Source organism: Phyllopteryx taeniolatus, chromosome 9, assembly GCF_024500385.1.
Source record: "Phyllopteryx taeniolatus isolate TA_2022b chromosome 9, UOR_Ptae_1.2, whole genome shotgun sequence".
In the NCBI taxonomy this organism is placed as follows: domain Eukaryota; kingdom Metazoa; phylum Chordata; class Actinopteri; order Syngnathiformes; family Syngnathidae; genus Phyllopteryx; species Phyllopteryx taeniolatus.
Window position 1 is genome coordinate 15,234,310 of NC_084510.1, and position 27,451 is coordinate 15,261,760.

General features: G+C 41.1%; 3 protein-coding genes across 14 annotated transcripts in view; 2 read left to right on the forward strand and 1 right to left on the reverse strand.

Annotated features, from left to right (window-relative positions):
* The window catches only part of ppfia4 (PTPRF interacting protein alpha 4), an 80,685-nt gene extending 72,315 nt beyond the window's left edge, over positions 1 to 8,370 (reverse strand). For 2 of the 9 annotated variants that reach the window (XM_061785348.1, XM_061785339.1), the window contains exons 1-2: positions 7,961 to 8,365; positions 7,492 to 7,790 (exon numbers count right to left, since the gene is read on the reverse strand). In XM_061785348.1, the coding sequence (XP_061641332.1) occupies positions 7,492 to 7,749 (258 nt within the window). In that variant the 5' untranslated portion in view covers positions 7,750 to 7,790; positions 7,961 to 8,365. Of the gene's footprint in view, positions 1 to 7,491; positions 7,791 to 7,960 lie in introns of those variants that run through there. The other 7 variants (XM_061785341.1, XM_061785342.1, XM_061785338.1 and 4 more) reach the window with 7 other exon arrangements.
* Positions 8,371 to 12,063: 3,693 nt separating this feature from the next.
* On the forward strand, positions 12,064 to 21,784 carry tmem183a (transmembrane protein 183A). Of its 3 annotated transcripts, XM_061785687.1 has the most exons (9): positions 12,064 to 12,203; positions 12,311 to 12,438; positions 12,848 to 12,937; positions 13,015 to 13,185; positions 13,260 to 13,410; positions 13,610 to 13,790; positions 19,879 to 19,959; positions 20,034 to 20,189; positions 20,384 to 21,784. In XM_061785687.1, exons 2-9 carry the CDS (start codon positions 12,375 to 12,377, stop codon positions 20,567 to 20,569), a joined length of 1,080 nt encoding a protein of 359 aa, XP_061641671.1. In that variant the 5' UTR covers positions 12,064 to 12,203; positions 12,311 to 12,374; the 3' UTR covers positions 20,570 to 21,784. The 3 variants fall into 3 exon arrangements, with proteins under 3 accessions (XP_061641671.1, XP_061641670.1, XP_061641672.1); XM_061785686.1 differs by lacking the exon at positions 12,064 to 12,203 and having other exon boundaries at positions 12,218 to 12,438; XM_061785688.1 differs by lacking the exon at positions 12,064 to 12,203 and having other exon boundaries at positions 12,218 to 12,438; positions 20,037 to 20,189.
* A 2,163-nt stretch (positions 21,785 to 23,947) lies between these two features.
* tfeb (transcription factor EB) overlaps positions 23,948 to 27,451 on the forward strand; it is a 34,920-nt gene continuing 31,416 nt past the window's right edge. For both annotated transcript variants that reach the window (XM_061784602.1, XM_061784603.1), the window contains exon 1: positions 23,948 to 24,173. The gene's annotated coding sequence lies outside the window, so the exon portion shown is untranslated. The remainder of the gene's footprint in view (positions 24,174 to 27,451) is intronic.

Consider the following 27,451-nt stretch of genomic DNA (forward strand, 5'->3'; position numbering starts at 1 on the left):
GGGCAGATTTGATCCTTGTAACAGTCACAACTGACATCATGACAGATGCAGGTGAGGAGCTGAGATCAAAATGAAGGACCAATTAAAAATTAGTGTGGTGTGTAGCAAGGGCGACGATCTCAATCTCAGCAAGCACACCGATTGGCTTGTTTCTCAAAATATTTTAAATATAAATAACAGTAGTTTATTGACTTTATGGAGGAGCAAAAGTGAATGACTTCCACCTTTCTAAGCCCATACAGTATACAAAACATAGTCAGGACAATAAGATCCATTCTCTCAAGAGGCTGGCAGGATTTCATCTACTGTGTCATGCAAACCATGTTTATTTTTTAAAGAATGCATAACTAAATGAGGCACGGCAAACTAGTGGTTAGCTCGTCCGCCTCACAGTCCTGAGGTTTTGGGTTCCCCTCCCGGAAACCATGTTGGCTTGCCTTCCTGTGTGGATTTTGCACGTTCGCCCTATTATCTTAACTGATGGCTCAAAATTATTCATAGATGTGAATTATAATGTTTCGTTGTCTATATGAGCCCTACAATTGGTTAGCGACCAGTACAGGGTGTACCTATCTTGACCAAAGTAAGGTGGGATAGGCATCAGGTCACCCGTGACCTTAATGAGGACAAGCTGGATAGAAAGTGGACGGATAGATGAATGAATGAGCATAATATGCTCCTATGTTCAAATGACAATTACATTGAAAACATTATTTTTTTAAATTACAATTAATTAATTAATTATAATTATAATATGCACAGAATTAGCATTTTGTTGCATAATATTGTGTTTGTCGATGTTAATATAATTGTTGTCATTTCCCACAAAGACATTGTCCTCCCATTTTCAAAACAACAATTAAGTTTAGCTAAGTAGGGGTCACTGACTACTAGGGTTGGGCATCATTTAAATTTGAGCGATTCCAGTCCTGATTCCGGTTCCTTATTTCGATTCCGGTTCCAAATGATTCTCGATTCCAAATCTTTTAGGTCAAAAAAGTTTGCATGGTTTAAATAAAGGGTGTCCAAATTATGAACATCCATTTCCTTAGCAGCCCACAGCATAGACTAAAATGAGCATGGGGTTCTTTATAACCAGTATTAATATCAAAACTATGAACTAAAAGGCAATGTGTGTGGAACTAACCCAATTGACTTCATATTCATTAATTAATGTTTCAGCTGAAAGTTAAATATAGCATTATTAAAATCGTTATTTGGAACTGTTTTATCACGTCAAGTGGTTTATAGGTGCAAGTTTTAACTTGATGTCCAGTTTTAAGCATGTATACTTTTATTTTGATGGGTAGGCACCGGAACTCAGCATTTTGGCACAAAAAGTAACTTCACACGGCACCGGTAATTTATTTAATTTTTTTTAATGGATGGAAACAAATGGTATAAAACGTTGATTCCTTTCTTTACCCATCGATGAGGCACAAGGTTACCGTTTGCGATATTGTGAGACGTTTATGTGAATTTTGTCCCAACTCATTGTGATGTAAAGTTGCTACGGTGAGGTTTTAGCTCAACGTTAAGCTTTTTTTCTGCCATCGGCTCTTATGTTGGTTTGAAGACTAAAATAAACGCTAAAAACCAGCAGTGCAAAAGTGCAGCCAACCGTTTACCTTGTTAGCTGTCTCAATGTTGGCAAAGACGTAGTTTATCGGTTCACTCAGCCAATTGACTGAGAGTTGACTTCACTGGAACTCTGTGAGGTGTAGGCTGAGGCTCGGCGCGGGACTCAGGAGGGAGCGCGTCAGATGCTACACATCGTGAAAGCCTCCTTTGCACAATATAATCTTACTCCAAGTGTTGCACTGAGGCGACTGGTCATTAATTTTAACAAAGTTAAGCCTCACTTTTGTTCGCCGCCGGCACAAGCACGTCTTCATGTGCGTTCTTCTTCGTTTGTTTTCGTTGCTTCTTTGTTGGTTTACGCCACTTCTACTTCAGGGTCGGCGGACTAGGCACCAAAACTGGGAACTGGGAAATTTTTTAATTTGAACGGTTCCTGAAGAACTAGTTCCGGTTCCAATCGATTCTCGATGCCCAACCCTAATGACTAGTTGACTCAATTCTGTGAGTATGAAGTGCAAAATTTACTGAGAGCTGTATCACAAATTCAGCCTTCACAAAAAAAAAATGCTCAGTTTTGATGAACACCATCATTTAAGAATATATTTTTGTCCCCTATGTTTTTGTGCCTGTGTATTGTTCTGTTGTTCTGTCTTCAGTGTTACCTGACTCTTTGAGAGCACACTGGCCCAGAACTGTCAGGTCACACACACACACACACACACACACACACACACACACATACAAGTGCAGTAAGTGTAGTAAGCGTAGATGATGCATATGTTAGAAGACAAATGTTTGTTTGGCAAAATCTGCACAGCACAGGACACAGTGTTTGGTTTGAGGATTAACAAGGTTGCCCTGTTATGCTAATACTCATGCATGAGTTACACTACCTTAAGAACAGAGGGAACTGAACATAGAAGAGAAAAAACACATTGAGACACTTCCGACCGGAGGGTTATGCGCCATTACTGGCCACAGCAGAGAGCACAACACTGCTCTAATACATTCAGCTCATCCAAAGCTGTAATTCAGCCTTCCTTTTTACACTGAGCTATTTTAAATATGTCGAGGCCAGACTCACCCCATTCTTCAACTAAGCACAGCAAAACTACAATAAATACCAAATGATATATATTTAATATCATCTATTGTTCATTGGAGGGTTTCACAAACATTTCCAGCGCAGGACCCAAATTGCAAATTTGGTTGCTCCCGGGACCCAAACTTATTAAAATATATCTGGCATTGCCACAACATTGACATATACTGTACAGTATACCAATGATAATGAACATAGAAGACATGAATTTTCAAGTCAGAATGGATCAAAAAGCCCTTTGCCAAGAAATTGTGTGCCTGCTTGATGATCAATAAAATAGCCTGCTTCACAACACAATAAAAAAATTAAAAATAAATTTAAAAAAAAGATATAAAATGACCCGCGTGACCCATTTTGTCTCCTGAGCCCGAGTTTGAGAAACTCGCCTGCTCCATTGCATCCGCTCTCAGCACTACTGCTGGTGTGTGAGAGACCTGTTTTTGAAGTGTGTGTTTGTGTGTGTGTGTGTGTACACAGTCAGCTTATAACCAAGCATGCCAGTCATAATGTGTGTGTAATGTCCCTGAGGTGTATGACAGTATAACTAATACTTGCATTATTGCTACCATTCCACATTACGCTGAAGCAAGATTAGAAAACAGACATGACAGTCTCGTCACATCGTATCTCTCTCTCTCGCTCTCTCTCTCACGCACACACACACACACACACACACACAAGTGCATGTGTGGAAGCAAGCAGCCCAGGGCGATGTACTCTAGCAAGCAGCCATGCTTCTCCCACAAGCGGCTGCAGCGATGTTGTCATCTCCAGCATGGTTCCCACTCGCTCGAGCTCTCTCACGCATGCACGCACACACACACACACACACACACGCACACGCAGAACAGCATCATGCTTAGTGTGACATCACGCCACACACATTTAGACCTGAGGGTCGGCAGAGATAACACACTATCATGTGCTGAGGCCTCATTGTCGTTATGCTAGGTGGCTGCAAAATCACTTATTCAGCTCCCTTGCGCTCAAACACACACTCACTGGCTATCGGCAAAGATATTCCAGGTCACCATAAGCACATACATGAACGGCCCTGAGGAGCAAGCAGGTCACCTCATGAGCCCATTTCAATCATGTTAATGATAAGGTGGGCCTTGGCATCTTCTATGTGGGGTCGCCAAGCAAAACGTGGGGCAGACCTTGATAGTCACAACCCACTTTTCTATATTTCTTGTTATTTAAACATGTCTGCATATGCATGAAAGCTGTGATCAAGAGCTGAAAAAAGCAGCCTATTAAGGAGGCAACATGATGCCAGTCACGACCTACATCTGCAACATCATAAGAAGTAACTAACAGTTTTTCCATCCTTAATTACTGTCCTCATATGATTTACTATATCTGACATATTAGAAGCATTGGGTCTCATTGGTAGACATTATTGTAATCGGGAAAAACACTTATTCGTCCATTTACTGCTCTTTAAGGTTCTTACTAAGAAAGACCATTTTCTGCATGGTTTTCCAAACCTTTTCACCTGAAGACCTAAATTATAAAGTTGGGTTTCTCCCAGTGATTCAAACTGTAATATGTATTGAAAGAGAATCGCCATATCCACCAAGCAGCAACAACATTATCAACATTATGACCTCTTGCACAATATAGTACAATGCCATCCAATCCAAGACATACTCACCTTTATGAAGAAAATAATTTTTAATTTTGATTGACACTGTCAGGGTGGTATTAATTCACCTTGTTCATGATGGTGGTTGAGAGATGAGAGGTGTCCCTAATATTTTGACTTACTCATGTAACACTTTGTAAAGCTACAACAACACATTTCACAGCAGTCAATATGTTGCAGTACAGTTCTATACCACTGCAAAAAAGGTAATTTGGGGAAACCATTTTCACACAAGTGAAAAACACAGCCAAAACAGTATTAGCGAAACAGCGCTGTAGTAGTGCTTGTGTAAGTCTTCATTCACACAACACATAAACAGCGATGAAGTTGTTTCTCGAGAGAGGACAAGCTGTTGGTCACCAACTACTGGCCTGGCATGCATATACATACAGTGGGTACAGAAAGTATTCAGACCCCCTTCAAATTTTAACTCTTTGCTATATTTGCTTAAATCATTTCAGTTCTTTTTTCCCCTCACACAGCACCCCATATTGACAGAAAAAAACGGAATTGTTGAAATTTTTGCAGATTTATAAAAAAGAAAAACTGAAATATCATACAGCCATAAGTATTCAGACCCTTTGCTGTGATACTCATATTTAACTCGGGTGCTGTCCATTTCTTCTGATCATCCTTGAGATGGTTCTAAACCTTCATTGGAGTCCAGCTGTGTTTGATTATATTGATTGGACATGATTAGGAAAGGCTCTATATAAGACCTTACAGCTCACAGTGCATGTCAGAGCAAATGAGAATCATGAGGTCAAAGGAACTGCCTGAAGAGCTTAAGGGGATCTGAATACTTTTTGTACCCACTGTATATATTTGTCATTCTTTCCATTCATCCATCCATTTTCCATGCTGCTCATCTTTACTAGGGTTGCGGGCATGCTGGAGCTTATGCTTGCTGACTTTAGGTGATAGGCGGGGTACATCCTGAACTGGTTGCCAGTCAATCGCAGTTTGTCATTATACTTTACATATATTGGACAACAGGGTTGCTTCATCTAGTCTGTACATCCAATATTAATACTGTACAGTGGTACCTCGGCTTAAAAGGGAACTAAACCTAATATGTTATCGGTTATTCAGTGTTCACAGGCAGAACTGACATGTTCAATATGATGGACGCACTGACGTATCCCTGCCAGTGGCCAACATGCTCGTTCACAAATTCATAGAAAATGGACCGCGCACTACCTCTCTGAACCTGCACCGTCAAACCGCAGTGAGAGCGTCAGATTGAATATCCAAACGTACCCTACCAGTACCAGTTGGATTGTAGGAATATAAATTGCTACATCGATATAATGAATGAATCGTTACACCATTACTCAGCACTCTATTGTGCAAACAAACAAATAACATTGCTGACATTATGAATATTTAATAAACGGTCTAAATATTAATACAGTGTTCTTTTAATCATTGATGCCCTTCCTCTTGGCTGACATATCCGATAACGTATTCATTTATTTCCGATATTTATACTTTCTCCCTAGACATACACTTATTAATTTGCTTGTTCATAGTTGGCTACTCTCCGCTGTAATGAACGTGGTTCCAGCGAGACTTCACTAAAAATTGTACTGTATACCACCAATCCCTTATTCTGGTGTTTTGTGACGAGATTTAATGATAGCTTAGTGCCGCTTTAGCATGGCTCAGCGGTCTTCTCCTGTTAGTTACTCCTGATCCTCCTTTTGCGATAAAGATACTTGTCAGAATTGTAGCTTTTTGGCCAGCATGGAGGCAGTGATTAGTGACTTTTAGAGGAGTGGCATGTTAGCCACACTAGCAGCTAGTGTGGCTAACATGGCTGACTAGCTAGTTGAACTGCCGTAGTAAGACGGGCTGGAAGCTAGTTCGTTTTACGGAAAACGGAGGAAAATGTCATGACATCATCAACAAACGTTACCGTGATTGTTTGGTGGAGTCCAAATTTTATGTCCGCTAATTTCTGGTGTACTTAGAGGCCAAACACTCACTCACTCCTCTCCGTAATAGTAGAACACATATGGCAAGTGAACGCAACAACAAAATACGGCCAAGCCGGAAGACTTGGCATCTCTGTAAATGTCAGTATCGAGTATTTATCGAGTTGTGGGATGACCTGGACCCCTTTTAGGGAATCTTTTCCACATCAAGAAGTTGCTGTAAAACGCTTTTACTCTTCACTACGCTTGCCCTCATGACCGCTGCCTCTTTTCCATCTCAGCCTTGGTATACACAGGCTTGAATGAGTAAATTCGTCGCTCTTTGCAAACTGTCAGCTGACACTGGTGTTCAGTGGAGCTCTGTGTTAGCATGCAGACAACTCGCAATTGAAGCTTCAACGTCACTTCCGGTCTTCAGCTGATAATGATTTCGCCCAAAATGGTGCCCCCTTACGTTGATTAATTGTTCTATTTAATTCTTAATCTATGAATGCAATATTAATCAGAGTGCCGTGTTTTGAGTAGTGCTGGTACATACAATATAGTCTTGCTTTAAAAATTTTTGGGCTTACGAGTTGTCGATTTTTCTGCTTTGTGTCGCGAGCCAAAACTTGATGCACGAGCGAGTTTCAGATATACCACAGCTGGATGGCGGAAGACAACACCGCAACATTCGCCCAGCCTCATGCTTCTCACTCACAATTTGGGATATGAGTACTGTAAATTGTGACGGTCACGGAAGGAATTAAACTCAAGTAAAGGTATCACTGAGAAATAAAAATCATACTGCAGATTTTCAGTCCTTTTTGTAGGTCCAATGAATACAAATATGAATTTGGACCTGTTTATGAAATCAAAATTTGTAACATGTTTTGTCATGAACAGTATGTACCCCCAGTGCAGGGTGGTTACTGGAGGGAAGCCAATTTGTACAAGGTCTTTTTTGAAGGATACCACTCACTCATTCTGACCTATATTCATACAACTAGAAGAGCATTTGCCCTCAGTGGAACACAATTCTTTAAAGACAAGGCTACTGTGAGAACGGTAGCGATCTTCACAATATGTATGAAGAACGCCAATGACCACAGCTCTGTAGCTATATAAAGCCTAAAATTCACGAACCCGGGTGCCCAGTCGAACAGGCTACCACAGAGTACTAAATAATAGCGCAATATAAATGTATGAAGCCTGGGCCTCTCCAGAGACCGGCTGCTCCTCACCTGAGGCAGGGCTGCGTTGATCTGACGCTGCAGCACGTCCCTCTCGTGCAGCGCCCCCTGCAGTTTGGTCTGCGACAGGATGAGGGTCTCCTGGGTCTCCCTGAGGGACTCGAGTAGCTTGTCCCTCTCGTCTAGCATGTTGACCATCAGCTGCTCGAAGTTGGCCTCCTGCTCGGAGCCATTCAGGACGCTGCCGGCTCCTCTCGGGGGACCGGCCGAGTCCCCCTCGCTGATGGTCGGCATCACCTCGCACATCATCTCTGCTCCGCTGGATGTAGGGGCGACCCGAACTGTCGGTTCTGTCGATGCGTGTGATACATATAAAGTAAACCTATGCATTTCAACTAATTGGAGGCCACAAGCAAAAAAATATATATATGTAAAAAAAAATGGACAGCACGAATTTATGGACGCGTACCGTATAATTTTCACGAACCAAGTGTATTCTTCAAATCGTGCATCATCTCACCTATTCAGAGTAAACGAAATGATGCGATACGTGGCGACCTTTCATCCTCGTTGACCGGCGTCGTTTCTCCCCGTGTGCAGATCCGCCCTGGCCCGCGCGCCATGCAATCGATGCCTCGCTCACATGTACCAAACCCGGCGTGACGTGATTGACAGCTCAGGCGCGCGCCCGCTCGGAGGGGCGGTGTCCGCGAACACGGCGGACATCATCGTACGGAACAATTCCAAAATACCAGAATAGCTCCGTGAGCGAACGTCTGATCTGCTCTCAAGGCCAGTCAATGTGTGTGTAAGAGAGTCTTATCTTCATCCGCCTTCTCTGCTTCCATCCACCCCTCCTACCTCACACACACACACACACACACACACACACATTCAAGCACGTGCGAGCGCGCGCACACGTACCCACGCACACACGCACACACACAAGGGAATCTGCACTTGTCAGGTCGTGTGTGTCGTCTGTTGCTTCATGGTTGAACGTATATTGTGCACTGTGCATGGCTATTTGCATGATTATGACCCAGTAGCTCCATCACCATGACACACGCTCATTTATATTGTGCATGATTGGACACTTGGATGCACAGCGCCCCCTGCAGGATCTCCAATGAAAATGGGATCATGTCATTTGCTTGTAAAGCAAGACATAAAACGATGATATAGCAAGTCTTATTGCGTTTTAACTGCTCTAACGTGTGCCATATACTTCACAAGTCACATACTATACCGCTGAAAAAGTCAATAACCATATATGTATTGTTTTCTTTACAAGAATCCAACCAGAAAATACAATAAAAACAGCGCCCAAGGCTAAAGTTGTGCATTTGTTATGTAATAGCAAAGCCCTGCCTTTCTTAAACATAAATGGCTTTCAATCCTAATAAATTTCATTGTTAGCAATTTGTCCATCCATTTTCTGTACCACTTATCCACACTAGGGTCACAGGTGAGCTGGAGTCTTATCCTAGCCGACTTTGGGTAGGAGGCGGGATACACTGGGACTGGTCGCAGGCCAGGGCACATACAGTATAGACAGAAAAATAACTATTCACACTCAAATTCACAAATTGTCAATTACGAGTCATCAATTAACCTTTTTTGAGTCTTTTTGTGGGAGAAAGCAAGAGTACCCAGAGAAAACCCACACAAGAAAAATGTGAGTACCTGAGTTTAGAACCCAGAACTCAGAAACGTGAAGCAGAAGTGCTATAACCACTATTCGACTTTTCTGTCTAGCACTTTCATATACAGTACTGTAGTGCTGTTCACAAAATGGTTGCTGGAGGAAAGGTCCTTACCAGCAGTGGAGGCCCAAGACTTTTGAACAGGGCGCATAAACAAATGTAAAACCAGCCAAAAATCCATACATGCATCTCTGCATCCATCCATCCATCTTCCAGAGTATATTGCTTAGCCTGTTCAGGGTCACAGGGAGCTGGAGCTTAACACAGCTGATTTCAGATGAAAGACACACTACAGCCTGGACTGGTTGCCAAAACAATTACAGTGCACATACAGTGTTGCTTCAATATATTGCGGTTCACCTGTTGCAGACCCCTCCTAAAGCCGTCACTTTATCATGGTGGAGGGGTTTGCGCGTCCCAATGATCCTAGGAGCTAAGTTGTCTGAGGCTTTATGCCCCTGGCAGGGTCACCCATGCCAAACATTTCCAAGGTGAGGGACCAGACAAAGCATGGCTAAAAGACCCCTAGCCCTTAATCACAAAGGAGTCTCAAAGGCCTTCACAGGCCCACAGTTGGCAGGGTTGGACGAGATCCCCTAATCTAAACCCCCCCAATCGGGCAAGGAAAAACTCAAAACCGCATTTGGGGAAAAAGAAAACCTTGAGAAGGGACCACAGATGGTGGGGATCCCCCTTACAACATGACCAGGCTAGAAGGGATGCTTCTTCCCTCTTGCCATTAACTTCTTAAACAGTTAACTTACAACTTCATTGTAACATGCTGCCAATTTTGTCTTGAGATTGTTGTCACATCTCTGTCGGGCCAATTATACATTATTCATGCACTCACTGTAGTAGTCTTGCCACCCTGCACTACCTGCATATCTGTTGTTGACCAATACTGGCCACTCATGTGCTTGAGAAGCATCTGCACCATTTGCACAATTGACATTGTCCCAGATTATCGCACTACTAGTCACTTTAAACTGCATAAATTTCTTGAAGTCTCTGCACCCTTTGCACAATGGTCATTGCACCAGACTATTGTTCTTTTAGTCATTTCAAACGGCTTTAATTGCTAGAGGACTTTGCATCATTTTGCACAATTGTCCAAAATAAATGAATAATAAATTGTACCGGCATTACCACATTACTGGTAACCTTTTATTGTTCAGTGACTGGGTTTTTATGTTTTTTATGTCTCAAAAGTATTCTCTGTCACTTGACTGTCTATTGTCGTACTAGAGCAGCGCCAACTACCGGAGACAAATTCCTTGTATGTTTTTGAAATACTTGGCAAATAAAGATGATTCTGATTCTGAGTGGGCAACATTTATCACATAGTTTGGTGCAGTACAATGTTCATTACGATGGCAACATGCTGTACAATGTTCATAAAGATGTCCATCCATCCATCAATTTTCTGAGCCGTTTCTCCTCACTAGGGTCGCGGGCGTGCTGGAGCCTATCCCAGCTATCATCGGGCAGGAGGCGGGGTACACCCTGAACTGGTTGCCAGCCAATCGCAGGGCACAGACAAACAAACAACCATTCACACTCACATTCACACCTACGGGCAATTTAGAGTTGTCAATTAACCTACCATGCATGTTTTTAGGATGTGGGAGGAAACCGGAATGCCCGGAGAAAACTCATGCAGGCACGGGGAGAACAAGCAAACTCCACACAGGCGGGGCCGGGATTTGAACCCCGGTCCCCAGAACTGTGAGGCGGATGTGCTCACCAGTTGTCCATTGTGCCAGCTATTAAAAGCCTGCAGTTCGTACAAAACGCTGCAGGAAGACTTTTAATTCACAGTCTTTGTTCCTGTTGCTCCACGTCTTCGTCGGTTCCAGTGGTACTTAAGGTTTGTGTTTTGTTAAGTTTTTGTTAGTGGTGGGCAATTGTGCCGAAAAAGATTCAAAGCTTCAAGGCTTCGGTGATGATGATGACATCTGGTCAACAACCGAAGGGTTCTGATCGTCCCAAACGTCTTCCATTTAAGGATTATGGAGGCCACTGTGCTCTTAGGAACCTTGTGTAGCAGAAATGTTTTTGTAACCTTGGCCAGATCTGTGCCTTGCCGCAATTCTGTCTCTGAGCTCTTCAGGCAGTTCCTTTGACCTCATGATTCTCATTTGCTCTGACATGCACTATGAGCTGTAAGGTCTTATATAGACAGGTGTGTGGCTTTCCTAATCAAGTCCAATCAGCATAATCAAACACAGCTGGACTCCAATGAAGGTGTAGAACCATCTCAAGGATGATCAGAAGAAATGGACAGCACCCGAGTTAAATATATGAGTGTTACAGCAAAGGGTTTGAATACTAATGGTTGTGTGATATTTCTGTTTTTCTTTTTTAATAAATCAGCTAAAATTTCAACAATTATGTTTTTTTCTGTTAATATGGGGTGCTGTGTGTACATTAATGAGGAAAAAAAATAATTTAAATGATTTTAACAAATGGCTGCAATATAACAAAGAGTGAAAAATTTAAGGGGGTCTGAAAACTTTCCGTACCCACTGTATGATTAATTGTTTGGAGCCAAACAACCTCCTCTGTAAAAGTGAATGGAAGAAATGATTGGGGAGTCCTGGTTCAATATAGTGGCTGTCTCCATGTGCTCATCCAGCCGAGGATTTATCTAATGTTTATATACACGCACATGCCCATTTTGAGTTCAATGTTGACGGCAAGGCTACGATAGGGAGGTCAAAGTCGTTAGAAAATTCCGTGTGTTTGGATGGCAAGAAAACCAAAAGACCATGCTGGCATATTGTGCTGCTGCTGCTGTATACGGTTGCATAAAACGCACTACAATTACGACAAGGGAACTGCGAGTCCCTTTCACATGTAAGAAAAATTTTTTTGTTGCTTTTTTTTTCAAATGTTTTGATTGCAGCATACGCTTTGGCGTTGACGAAACAGTAACCCTCGAGAAAATCCATGAACGACGACCTCTCCAACATGGCCGCCACGTCGGTTACTCGGGCTGCTTCGATATCTACGTACAATGTTCAAACCTATGAGAACAACATCCTGAACGATACAATGGTACCCTCGCGATACTTGCCGTTCTACGTCATTCCATGATGGCTGAAGATCCTGGTGGGGTTATTTTCAATATCTCTCTCATTCTTTTTTCCTTTTCTCTATTCCAGCTTGCCATAGAGCCATGGCTGGATTCACAGCCACGTTAAGCGTCAACAGAACATTAGTGTCGACATGCCCAAGAAAGGGAACCGAAAACGGTTGAAATTTAGGGCTGGGGACGTTTGCTCGGAATCAGGTAGGTCGGGTTTGTGTCCACATTCGCCAACAAGCTAGGTCGTCCATTGCTACAATTGTGGTAAATAAATGATAATGGCCTTTTTATCTTCAGTTCTCGGAGCTTTCATGAACATTATATTTGTTTGATGTGCCCTAATTAAGCCAAGCACACTCTACATTAATAATGTTTACATTGTATTGATACAAACGTTTGTTTTTAGGACGTTAAGATGGTGTTCAACGTCAGTCAGTAGAGACATGTTATAACAGGTAGATCATCGGTAATATTAATTTAAGTTATCATTAATGTCTCTTCTATGTACTGCACTAGATCGTCAGTGGCTACCCGGTTAAATATAACCCAGAGTTCTTGGGCACATTATCATAAAGAAATAGGCAGTACGACGATGCACATTTCCTCTCCTCAGTGTCTGTGGCTGATTATGCTGATGCCGATCCAGCCGTTGTGAAGTCTGGTAGGGTGAAAAAGGCTGTTGCAAATGCAGTTGAAAAAGAAGGTAATTATACACCGCAGCACACAATTTCTTTGTTTTTTTGTGTCTGAACCAATCAGCTTTATAACTGAACTTTTCAGTCAAATTACTCTGTGGGCTGGAAGCATCACACGGTGCTGTTGAAGAGGTCCTTTGCTCTGCTGGGACCATCAAAATAGATGGTTTGGACAGCAGCGATGACTTAGACGCTGAGGATGATGGGGATGGTGAAAGTAAAGTGATCCATAAGAAGAAGAGCAAGAGGAGAAAGGGTATGATATCAGTGTGCATGTAGAAAAAGTGAGAAGCAAGCTTTTTTCTAGTTATGCTGTTTGTGTACTTCCAGAGAGCAGTGATGGAGAGGAGTATCCAGTGGATATCTGGCTTGTGCTTTCTTCTTATATTCGACCTGAAGATGTATGCAGATTCTCACTAATCTGCAGGAACGCATGGACGGTCACATGCACTGCAGTTTTTTGGACCAGGCTATACAAAAGGTGTGATGGTTTTACAGTTTCCCCTGATTTTATATCACACATTCATCATTATGTGTGGCTGATTTATTTAATTTTGGTTAAGTTCCATTTAGGATGATCACATTTCCTGACAAAGTGTTTCCGTTTTTTTGGCTGCATTGTGGTTAAATTTAACATGCCTGATATTTGTTTTCCCTGTCATCGTTTCTCTCATTCAAAGACATTACCGGATCGATGTTGACCTGCCGTTTCGTCTCCAGCCTGATTGCATTGACAGGATGTGGAATCTCAGGGCTCGTGTTATTCGCTCCCTTTTCCATATGTATGAGCCGTTTAGCTCACGTGTCTCCAAAATTCCAGCCCTGCCCGAATCTACACCCACAACTTTGCTCAATTCCAAGGTAAATAAACATGTCACCTTGCTGTCAGGCACTGTTAATTTTCCTTTGCTGATTTTTAAATATCTGCTTTGTTTCATTTTATATTTTGGACTTGTATTGAAGTGCTCAATGTCTTTAAGTACAGTGGAACACTGGTCGACCTCAGATTTCTTTTAATATTGTGATTGTAAATTTACAGTGGGTATGTAAAGTTTTCAGACAACCTTCAAAATTTCACTCTTTGTTATATTGCAGCTATTTGCTAAAATCATTTAAGTTAATTTTCCCCTCAATGTATACACAGCACCCCATATTGACAAAAAAATACTAAATTGTTGAAATGTTTGCAGAGTTATTAAAAAAGAAAAACTGAAATATCACACAGCCATAAGTATTCAGACCCTTTGCTCTGACACTCATCTGATCATCCTTGAGATGGTTCTACACCTTCATTGGAGTCCAGCTGTGTTTGATTATGCTGATTGGACTTGATTAGGAAAGCCACACACCTGTCTATATAAGACCTTACAGCTCATAGTGCATGTCAGAGCAAATGAGAATCATGAGGTCAAAGGAACTGCCTGAAGAGCTCAGAGACAGAATTGTGGCAAGGCACAGATCTGGCCAAGGTTACAAAAAAAAATTTCTGCTACACTTAAGGTTCCTAAGAGCACAGTGGCCTCCATAATCCTTAAATGGAAGACGTTTGGGATGACCAGACCCTTCCTAGAGCTGGCCGTTCGGCCAAACTGAACAATTGGGGGAGGAGAGCCTTGGTGAGAGAAGTAAAGAAGAACCCAAAGATCACTGTGGCTGAGCTCCAGTGATGCAGTCGGGAGATGGGGAGAAAGTTCTTGAAAGTCAACCATCACTACAGCCCTCTACCAGTCGGGGCTTTATGGCCGAGTGGCCCGACGGAAGCCTCTCCTCAGTGCAAGACGCATGAAAGCCCGCATGGAGTTTGCTTAAAAAAAAAAATTTAAAAAAAAAAAACACCTGAAGGACTCCAAGATGGGGAGAAATAAGATTCTCTGGTCTGATGAGACAAAGATAGAACTTTTTGGCCTTAATTCTAATCGGTATGTGTGGAGAAACCAGGCACTGCTCATCACCTGTCCAATACAGTCCCAACAGTGAAGCATGGTGGTGGCAGCAGCATGCTGTGGGGGTGTTTTTCAGCTGCAGGGACAGGACGACTGGTTGAAATCAAAGGAAAGATGAATGCGGCCAAGTACAGAGATATCCTGGATGAAAACCTTCTCCAGAGTGCTCAGGACCTCAGACTGGGCCGAAGTTTCACCTTTCAATAAGACGATGACCCAAAACACACAGCTAAAATAACGGAGTGGCTTCAGAACAACTGCATGACTGTTCTTGAATGGCCCAGCCGGAGTCCTGACTTAAACCCACTTGAGCATCTCTGGAGAGACCTGAAAAAGGCTGTGCACCAACGTTCACCATCCAACCTGACAGAACTGGAGAAGATCTCTGCAATAAGGAATGGCAGAGGATCCAAAAATCCAGGTGTGAAAAACTTGCATCATTCCCAAAAAGATTCATGACTGTATTAGCTCAAAAGGGTGCTTCTACTAAAGGGTCTGAATACGTATGGCTGTGTGGTATTTCAGTTTTTTTCTTTTTAATAAATCTGCAAAAATTTCAACAATTGAGTTTTTTTACGTCAATATGGGGTGCTGTGTTTACATTAATGAGGAAAACAATAACTTAAATGATTTTAGCAAATGGCTGCAATATAACAGACAAATTTAGGGGGGTCTGAATACTTTCTGTACCCACTGTAAATAATCCCCTTGAAACTGATTATCAAATTGAATTGGAACTTATAATAGTCAAATTGTTGCCATCGTAAACCTTTTATTAAAATTAACTGTATACAATTGTGAAAAAAAAGTTGACATATGTTAATGGTATAACAAAACATTTATTAATAATATAAATAATATATATTAGACATATTGTACGTATTGTACTTACCCAGGACTGTGACATGTACAGGAGTGCCAAGAAAAATATAGCCATATTTCAGATTATCATAGGGATTTTAAAGCATAATTTACTTTCCTCAGGCTGTTTCTGACGGTCATTTGTCAACTGTAAATTTCAGGTAATGTTGTGCGAGATTTCTACCGTGTGCACTTGGTCAATATGTAAACGTTGAAGCCTTGGCTAAACTAGGAAATGCAAGCGATTCGATTGCTGTTCAACGCTTGCATGTACCCTAATTTCTTGTCTATAATGCGCACCTATGTATAATACGCACCCCCAAAGTTGACATCGAAATTCTGTAAAACCCTTCTACCTATGTATAATGCATTTTTACAATGCATGATTTTGCTTCTACCCATATGATCAAAACATGAAGTATTATCTGTATTTTGTTAGTTTTTTTTGAATAATTATTCTGAAGTTAAGCACTTTATTTGAAGACGTAAGAATTTCTTTTTTATTTACTTGATCTTATTTTAAAATTCACAGCCCTACTTTTATTTAGTAAATAAAAAAAAACACAGTTGTGCTCATGTTTGATTACCCAGGCAGAATTTGTAAAATGGGTGCGAAAACACGAAGGGCCAGGCGAAACACATTGAATTTAATTTTAATGGAATTCAAATTAAACGGTCAAGCATTTCAGAAAAGCATTATCATTAAACAAAACATAACCATAAATAAATTAATGATGGTTCTTGTTCAGTCATCAGTCATATTAAAAAAACAAAACAAAAAAATAATATTTCACAAATTCTGCCAGGGTATGTAAACTTATGAGCACAACTGTACACATATGCTGTAGGCTTTACATGAGCAGGAGTTTTGGGCCCGATCACTGATCAGCAAGTTTCAAAAAACGATAACCGATCACCGATCCAATCACAAGATGAAGCAATGTCTATTTAAGTGACTTGTTCATTTACTTAATTGCGCAAAAAATAAATATATCTTTGTTCATCTATTATTTATTTATTTATTTATGCCGGGCGGCACGGTGGGCGACTGGTTAGAGCGTCAGCCTCACAGTTCTTTTGTTTTCTCCGGGCACTCCGGTTTCCTCCCACATCACAAAAACATGCATTAATTGGGGACTCTAAATTGCCCGTAGGTGTGAATGTGAGTGCGAATGTTGTTTGTTTGTATGTGCCCTGCGATTGGCTGGCAACCATTTCAAGGTGTACCCCACCTCCTGCCCGATGATAGCTGGGATAGGCTCCAGCACGCCCACGACCCTAGTGAGGAGAAGCGGCTCAGAAAATGGATGGATGGATCTATTTATGCCAGTGAGTCGTAGTGACAGACAGATGGCAGCGAGTACATACAGTAATTAATGTATCCACTTTATTTGACATTTTTGTTTGTTGGTGTGCCATGAGATTTTTCAATTGTAAAATATGTGCCTTGGCTCCATAAAGGTTGGAAATCACTGCTCTGGTCAGGTCATGTATTCTAATCAGTCAGGTCAAACCAACATTAGAACATGACAAAAGTAATGGGTGCTAAGTTAGTGTAATTAAATTACTTTATTGTAATTACATTACTTCACACACACCGGAACTTTAGAGCATGATTCGACAGAACGCCGGTACAACCGTTAGTGCTAGCACTAGCTTGCTAGGCTACATAACGTTTTGTTGCCTGCTTGCGTGCCGTATCGTATTAAAAGTACGTGAACATACCTCAAGCAATACTTGAATTAAAGTTAGTTACTTTGCTGATTACTTGATTTCAAAAGTACCTAAGTTATAAAAAAGTAACTTTTTAGTTACATTCGGCAGCTGCCAAGTGGCAGGAATATCACTTATCAACAGTACAAAAAAAAGCATTAGCTTAACCGTAACCATTACTTGGTAATGTACGCCACACAAGTTACAGAATGTCATCAACATGAAGCAATAACTTCAATATTAGTATAGTTGAAGCCACATTAAATCAGCAACTTAGTGCAGTGTGTGTGTGTGGACCTTTGTGCGAGCAACACACACACACCATCGCTCCCACCACAGTAACTTTGATGCAAAGAGCGAGACTTCGTGACATCAGCCATGCAGCGCATTCAACCAGCTCGCTCACAGACGAAGTTGAGAGTTCTCACTTTTCATTGTAAATATTATTTAAGCTGAGTAATATAAGTCAGTCCTTACCCTCAATGACCGATTGATGATCGCGCACTCGGTATGCGTAATTAACCCACAATGCATTGCTCGTTTAACACGCCAGTACAACTGTATTCTTAATGTGTAAATAAAACGTAAAAAAAACAATTACACTTTTTACTAAGGAAAATAAAAATAATGTGGCGACAGTGAAATCGTGCATTTCTTTGCACTTTTATGGTACTGCACTGTCACTGTGCATTGTATAATAAACCATTACCCCGCAATCGCTTTCCTCTATTCGTTGGAAAAAAGGGTGGTCTCGGTTAGGTGCTTCTACACATTTTGAGTGCTCAGTCTTTTCAGGTGTTCACCGAGCTGAAGTCCAGGGGCCTCATGTACAAAGACTTGTGTGGATTTCCTACTAAAACATGGCGTACGCTCAAATCCAGAAAACGTCGTACGCACAAAAATATTCAGATGTATGAAACTCTGCGTACTCATGAATCCAAGCACATTTCCTTCGTACATTCCAATCAACGTGGAAATGAGTGCACATGTTGGAGTAGCCGACTCCTCCCTGTCCACGCCCACATTTGAACATGCAAATCACATTTAAATTAACCCTGCACCTGAGATGCCGATCTCTGCAGAAAAAAAGGAACATGAGCAAGGTAATGAAGAAAAATTATTTTTCTGAATGTGAAGTTGCTCAATGAAGTGGAGGCACGCAAGAAAATCCTCTTTAGCACGCTGTCCTCCGGCGTTAACAACACGCGAAAGAGGAGTGAATGGGACAGCGCGTGTGCGGCTGTCAATGCTGTGGAGACAGAACAGCACGCACACTTTGAACTAAGTGGTCAGACATTAAGTTGGATGTGAAGCAGAGGAAAGCTGCCCACCACAAAAGTGTGGCCAAAAAAAGGCGGAAGAACCGGCGCGGAGGGCCACACCCCGTTCGAGGAGAGAATCACTGCGATCATGGGTGAAGCTGCTCTCTCAGGGGTGATGGGAGGACACGTGGCTCACTATGATCACCCCACAAGTTTAATGCCATGTATTTTTAGAACTCATAACAAATGTGTTCATACAGTAACATACACTCAGCCCTGTGAGATAAAGGTTCATGCGTAAATGTATGTGTGCTATTTGTGTATGTGTGTAATAAATCTTTTGAATTGAAATAGAAGCACATCAGCATATCAAAGAGGATATAAAAAACTTTGACTCCTTTTTGATTACTCAATTTATTATCTTAATACACAGGAGAGAACACGCACACTTACAAAAAAATCAGGTTTTTAGGAGAAGAGGGGTAAATTGTCAATTTAAACACATTTTAATCATGTGCAACCGATGCACATGTTCAAATGAAGTAAATTCAAAGGACTTTTTTTTTTCAGTGCATGTGCTGGAGTCACGAAGCAATTGTGAGGGCGATAGGCAGCATAAATGATCGCCTTGATCAATTAATAGGTGTCCTCACAAGTATCAGTGGTTCATTAAATACACTGGTGAAACAAATGAATTCTCGTCCTTGCCTCAATTGCATTGTTGAAATCAAATGTTGCTTGGCATGAATTGTTCATCAGTTCTAATTATTAATGTCACTGGGGTGCAGATTTATGAGAACAGTTTCCCAGCATCACTTATAAGTGTCGCCAAAGCACCAAAAGCTGCAGAAACGTGCGTACGCCAGCCATGCAGTTGGCGTGAGGGATCGCACATTTCCATGGTCATGTCACTCTTGATACATCTGAACTTTACCGTGAAAAAGAACGGACGCCACGTTTTTGTGCGTACGCACCTTTTGTACATGAGGCCCCAGGTCTCACAAGACTTCATGTACAGCGGCAGACTTTAGATGCGAATTCGTGAGAATTTTGTTTTCTGAATTGTTGTACTTCAGTCATTTTAATCTTTAAAGGTTCCGGTGTAGGAACAAAGAACAAGGTTAAGCATCTACATTCAGTGGAGTGAATATGTGACTTTTTCTTCTGCAGTGTTTATTGTTCTGGGTGAAAAAGGTGACTGGGACTCGACCAGAAGGATTGTGGGAGTTCAATTTCAAGCTTTTAAAGCAGGTAATGGGCTTTGTCTAAAACAGATACTGATTCTAAACGCCAGTGCATCATCATTTTTGCAATCTCCATCCTAGCAGGGAAACACTAAGAACGGCCGTGCAAAATCCTTGCACATGCCCAAACAGTATGAAGCTGTCCACAAAAATTCGGACTCGGACTGTTACATGCTTCAAGTGTCAACATTCAACTTCATCTTCACCCCTGTGGTCATGGGCATGACACTTACCCTGGTTGGTCTGATAATCCCTTATTTTTATACTTAACATTTAGATTTTGCACTTGCTGATAGAGAATATGGCTACTAAAACATTGGAAGATGTTACTCCTTCTTCTAAAGTGACATTTATCTAATCAGTTTTTTTTCTTTCTTTCTTTTTGACCTTCATCCCCTCTGCCGGCCACTGCACTCTGTTTACTGCTGTAGTTCACAATCAATGTCAGCACGGACATGCGCCATCACCGCGTTCGTCTAGTGTTCCAGGACTCACCGATCCAAAGAGGCAAGAAGAGAGGAGATCATAGCGGGACGCAGGTTGTGCTGGATCCTGTACACAGTGTGAGGCTTGTGGACTGGTGGCATCCACAGTACCCTTTGTTACAGAAAACATAAAACGCATGCTCGAAAATGTTACTTCAGCAGAACATCACATCCAGAATGCTGACCATTATCTTGCTGCTTACCCAAGATAAATTTGTTCCAAGCGCCTAACTACACACACTCTGACCATTCATCTGTAGATGAAGATGGCCTCCCAAAATTGAGTTCGAATAGAGGATTCACTGTTGGATATTACAGAAAGCCACAAAAGATAACTTGAGATGGATGCAAAGTCCAGCCTTCACTGTCCACCTCAACCAGTAGTGTAATTCTTCTAGCTAATCATTAATACACGGCCAATTGAGTTGTAATTGCCAATTATATTGTGAATTCACAATCAAGCTGTGTTAATGCATGCACATTACTTATTTTAACAACAGCCCCCACACCATCTACTTCTTATCCTATCTGGCAGTTATAAAGAGGGGAGTAGTTATTATTCATGGTTGGTAATCAGGCCTTACAGTTAAGTATAAAAATATGGATATTTTACTCCTGATTAAAAATGATTTTGACGAATTTGAGTAAAGGGATTAACCTAGAATAATTGTTGAAATGTTTTGCTGTGTGATTGGCTGATAACTAGCTACAAAATGTGAGGATCATTGCAATTCTTCTGAGAACCCTTCCAGTCCATGCATATGGGTACTTTGTTACCCCTCATCTTTTGCACTTAAAAACTTACTCCCAGAACTTTAATTTGAATTTTGGTTTGTTTTCTGTCACCTTTTATTGATTTATCCGTCCAAGCATGTTTTAGTTCTTCGATTATTTTATCAGCTACATAGTTGCAGTGTATTATATGATACATTTACATCAGACGTCACTGTTTATCTCCTAGTGTTTCTTGGGCTTACACAAAAAAATTGACTTCGTGTTGAACTTTATCCCTTCCTTCCACCTCTGTAATAGCAGTGCTCTTGTGTTAAGTGTATTGAATGTTCATGCATATCACATACTTGATCTTAATGTGCACCGAAGGGAAGGAGCTACCTCAGACATTGGTGAAAAGGATTAAACCTGAATTGTTGTGCAGCTTAAAATAAAACATGGTATCTCTTCACCTAATAACGCAGTGTAGACTTGTAGAGAGACAAAGATATGGTAGATGACCAGGCTAACTTACAAAGACAATTGAGTGTTTTATTTGGTAATCAACTTTGAATTCTGTCATTGATTAATTACTGTTTTGAAATGAATAAAAAGGAACATGCCCCTTTTTATTTAGCCACTTTTCAATGCAACGTTTTACTTTGCTGCACTGTATTAACTTCCCTCTTGTGGTAACACGTGGTACTGTAAGCACATCTGATTGACAAATTAAAATTATTAATATTATTAAAATTAGAATAATATGACAAAGTTCCATATTGTAGGCTTGCCGTGTCCCAATCTTGTCAGCTAATAACTGCAGAGGTTTTCCTCAGCCTTTAAATGGTCTCAGTCTGGCTTAGTAGGCTTCAGAATCATGGGGAAGACTGATTTGATGGTGTGCAGAAAACCATCATTGACACTCTCCATAAGAAGAACAGGTCTCAAAAAGAAATTGCAAAAGAAGCTGGATGCTCACAGAGTGCTGTATCAAAATACATTAACAGAGTGTTAAGAGGAAGGGGAAAATGTGGCCTCAAAAGTTGCACAAGTGACAGGGATGACCGCAGCCTTGAGAGGATGGTCAAGCAACGGCGATTCAGAAATCTGGGGGAGCTTCATAAGGAGTGGACTGAGGCTGGTGTCAGTGCATCAAGAACCGTCAGCCATCAGCTGTAGAATTCCATGTGTCAGGCCACTCCTGAACCTAAAACATCAGAAGTGTTAGTGCTGGACTAAGGAGAAAATGTACTGGTCTGTTTCCCAGTGGTCCCAAGTCCTCTTTTCAGATAAAAGTAACATTTACATTTCCTTTGGAAATCAAGGTCCCAGAGTCTGGAGGAAAACTGGAGAAGCACAAAAGTCGAGCTGCTTAACGTCCAGTGTTAAGTTTCCACAGTGGGTAATAGTTTGGGGAGCCATGTCATTTGCGGGTGTGTGTCCATTGTCTTTTATCAAGTCCACAGTCAATGCAGTTGTCCACCCGGAAATTTTGGAATGTTTCCTGCTGTTGATGAGCATTTTGGGGAAAGTTGTTTCATTTTCCAGCAGGATTTGGCACCTGCCCACAAAGCCAAAACTCCCAATACCTGGTTTAATAGCCATGGAATAACAGTACTTGATTGGCCAGCAAACTCACTTGATTTGAACCCCATTGAAAATGTATCGGGTATTGTCAAGAGGAAGATGAGGGAAGAGAAACCCCGAAATGCAGACGATCTGAAGGCCAATATCAAAACAACTTGGGCTACAATAACACATGAATTGTGCCAAAGGCTGATCACCTCCATGCCACGCTGCCTTGATGCTGTAATCCAGTGATTTCCAACCTTTATGGAACCAAGGCACATATTTTACAATTGAAAAATCTCACGGCACACCAACAAACAAAAATGTCAGAAAAAGTGGATTAACAGAAGTTTCACTTTTTGAAACAAATTATTGAAATAAATGGACTTTCCCTCGATATTCACATTTTTTGGCACATACCTGTAATTTGTTATCAGTACCGTTTGTGTTTTACACAGTATGACGTACACCTTGGTCTGCTGCATGTAAAAACATACAAATCCTGCCAAACCATCACCCATTCATGAGAATTAAACTGTCCTATTCACCTTAATTGTGTCATGGAACCTATGAGAAGTAGCATATGTAACTCCACATGTAGTGGCGGCAGGTGTAATTTTCTCCGGAGAGTCCTAAATTAAATTATATGTACATGTGTGAGAGAACACACACATACTCACTCAAAAGTTTTGGGGTCATATAGGGATGTCATTAATTTTTGAAGATAAGCATTGTTTTTCCCCCCTTTGAAGATAACATCGTTTCTAGACATGGTCAATGTGGTTAATGTTTTTTTACCTCCCCAAAAAGAGCTTTTCCCCATCCGTTTTTCTTACGTCCTCAAAAATTGGATTCGTTCGTTTGTTCCCCGTACCTACCTTGTTGTTTGTTTGCTTGCTTATTTATTTAACTTATTTATATTTTCTTACTTAACACGTATTTGATGCTTATGTCCCCAAACCTTTTACTGACACCGAAGGGCACCACGCGCTCATGATCGATTCGGGAGTTTGCTTTAATTTGTCACCCTTAATTTCAAAACATGAAAATAACTGGATTATATAACGTTGGCGTCACGTAAAATTCAAGCTATAAATAAACCAAGTTGCCTCTTCTTTGTTTTTTGGTCTAGTTGGATGACCTGTTTCTTGTCTAATAATAGTCATTTCCGGCTGCTGTAGGGAAGAACTACATTACCCATAAACCCCCACACACAACGCTATTGGTGGCGGCACAGGTGACAGTAGACGCGCACAGCTCGACGGTCAAAACATTGCACGCTGCGTAGCAACATGTGGAAGTTCGAGAAACCTAATCTTTTTGGGGCGTTTACTCGATCAAAGTCAGCACTTTAGTGGTAGAGGTTGTTGCTCTTTCCCTTTTGGGGAGTGCACCAGAGAAGTTGTCGCGAAGCCACTCTTGACTGCGGTCTGTTCTCGTCTGACCTTCAGAGCGGGTAAGTGACATTTCACAAACACTTTTAAAACACTGGAGTAACTCAGCCAAACTTTTTAACTTGGATTTCAGTTTATTTGTTTTGCTTTGCATTTTTATATAGAACACGAGGCTATTCCGTATGTTATTGGCGCATAGCAAATGGATAATCGCGTATATATGCTCAAAATGTGTTCAAGAACTTTAAGATGCTCTTCAGTTTCCTACATTTCGTGTTTGTAAAAGTATTTCAAATATATTTGAATGTTTTCGTAATAGTCTGTTATCATAAACGTAGAATTATTATTTTGTTTTTTTTTAAATGTCTTTTTGTCTCGAGCTCACAATCAAGATGTTGTCATGTGATAATGTACAACATGCTCCCTGTCATGAGTCTGTCAGCCTCTTGCCATTTCTGAGTTGTAGCCAGGGCGCCAGTATCAGTAACAACACTTCAGCCCCGGGCTGTGTTGCTATGTATAAGGTGTGACTATATCAACTATTGCCTATTCGCGTACTTCGGCTTATGTTGTGCACGGTGCCAACATGACGTGTTGAAGGTACCAGAAGTACTGTCGGTCTCGCCTTTGCCCTCAGACCTTAGTCACAAACCATGTGTTTAGTGGGAAATAATTGCTATCACTGTGTTACAATCACGACGTGATACATTTTTGGTGTCATTTAAATAGGAAGTGTGTGTTTTGATTCACAAGGAATACGACAAAAACAAATCCCAGTAATAGGGGTGGTTTATATCTGTTATGCATTCCCCAAATTATTCATAAGTGTTCTAACTTTATCCTCATGTGTGGTGACATGAAACCAATGCTTTTGACGTTACACCCTCATCCCTGACTGTTGAACTCTGTGAACATCTAAGCTATTCTATAGACTCTTAAGAACACAATATGGTTTCAAGGTTGTGGTGGAAACATCATTCTTGCTCTTTGCTTTCTCAATCTGTTTCCAAGAAATGTCCTCATGACATTCTCATCTTTTAGTTTAAAACAGGATCAAAAGTGAAGTCGTATATAAAATATGTGGTTGTATTACAGATTTGACAAGGAGGAATCTGATTTTTAATGGATGGATGAGAGCAGTAAGGAAGTACATTACAGTATAGAAGTACGCAGTGAAGAAATCGATTAGTTTACAGTAAACTGTGCTTCACGGGAGTTTTCACATGATGGCAAAGGTCAGCTGGCCACTGTGGGTCGTGTTTTTTTTTTGGGTGAGTCATGCGTTGTCTGTATTGCTTTGTGGCAAAAGATGAAATGTGAAACTCCAAGATTTTAAAGCAAACGTTCCACCTGTTGTTTACTGAAGGCCTGTGGGCAAAAGTTGGCATGCACTCGCACGGGAGCTGGTTCAGCTGTACTTTAGAACCTTTGTGCCCCAGGCGACATATAAACTTGATTCTGAAGTACCCATAACGTCTGCTGTTTGTAATGGTTTGTTTAATAAGGAAACAAAATCCAGTCTTTTCAAAATATTAGATGCCTCTCTCACTCTTTGCTGCATCGGTGCTTTCTCTTGTTTTGTGGGAACATCCATTACACATGCTCAGAACTGAATGCAAATTAGGAACTGAGATATTGTATATCCTCAAATAGTAGCCTTTGCTGTAATCAACATCATGCCTTAATGAATGCCCATGTTGTCCACTTAAATAAACCCACCCACACCCCACCAGGAAAATAGTAGCAGTTGGTGCCACTAGGTACCGGTAACTGTTATATAGCACATTTCCCCCAAGTGGGACTGTTCAGTTTGGTTGACTTACCACCCCGCCATAGACAAGTATCCATCCCTGGGGCATTTGGTACGGGGTCACACAAAGAAAATACTTTTTTTTAAAAAATATTTACTGAGTCACTTACAGTAGATATAGAAGTGCTATTCTTCTTTGTTTGTGTCTGCATGACTATATTATACTGCCTCACAGTGGCCAAGGCAGGCACACCCGAAGGAGCAGCACAATGAATTAGATTGCAGCATTAAATCATGATGCACAAACTGTTTAATTCTTTACATTCTATTTAATTATGGTATTACTCTATGTTTTAATAAATTACAATATTGTAGAGTGCTTTTTGTAAAATGCAATTTCATGTTTCTCGAAGATGATATCAAACCCTTTGTGGCCTTTAAGAATTTGGACTAAACAACCTGGAATGAGACGTTGTTTAAAGTTAATCTGTTTTCAGATTTTTAACTGCATTGCACTTACTCCCTGTCTCATTTCTAAAATCAGTGCAGCTGACACTGGGAAAGATGTAGACAGACCTGTATGTGGCGTTGCAAAGTGCGCACAGTGAGAGGGGTCGGGGGTTGGTAAACACACTCAACTGTCAGCCAGGTGAGAGGTTGTGCAGCAATAACAGTGTCACATTACTTTCATGTAATTCTCACAGTGAGTGTGGCCTTTGTAATAGTCTAAAACCTGTAATTGCCAAACACTATACTGTATCATTGGGTCAAAGTGTGATGCATGTAAACCGTGTAGAACTACAAACTAGGACAAGCTTGTGTGCAATGCATATGGAAAAGTGTGAGTGTGTGAGTGGTCATATTTCAGCCTCATTGGGCTTGTGTTTGCCTTTAAGTGTTGGTGATGGGGCTAATTTTCCTCAAGCAAACAGAAGCATCCGTGCACACACACAGAGGCAAGGTTGGTCTGATGTACTCTAGTGTGAAAGAGCATCAGGTGTGTGTAAATACAACTTCATCCGCCATATGGACAGGGACTGTTTTCTTTCGCTTTGTGACTGGGCGAGGAAGCATCTGCGTGATTTACTGGATTTTTTTCCTAAACAAAAGATAAAAAAAAAAAAATAAAAAAAATGAGAATGTCACGAAACGTTTCTTAGAAACCAGTGGAATGACAGCTTGGCATGTGATATTTGACAAGATGACCCATGATCTAGCAGAGGTGAGTGTGGGTGGGATATTTTGGGGCATGTGCTGAATGTGTGACTCCACTTCCCCATCTGACCTCATTTCTACTGTCTCATATCCTCTTTTGACCTACAGACTGTAGCCTCTGTCTTACACAATCTGTTTTTTTAGTGAAAGAAGTTAGGGTCTGAGTTGCATCTGAAGATCTGGAGGACACACATACACACACACACACACACACACAGACACACACACCGCAGCTGGCCTGTTGTTTGTGTGAACAGTAGGGGGTCGTACTAATTTGTGTTTGTAGCTCTCTTAAATCTGATTAAAGGTCCTCAATAATTGTTAGCTTTACTTCTACTTAAACTGAACGGGTATAGGAAAAAAATCTCTGTAATT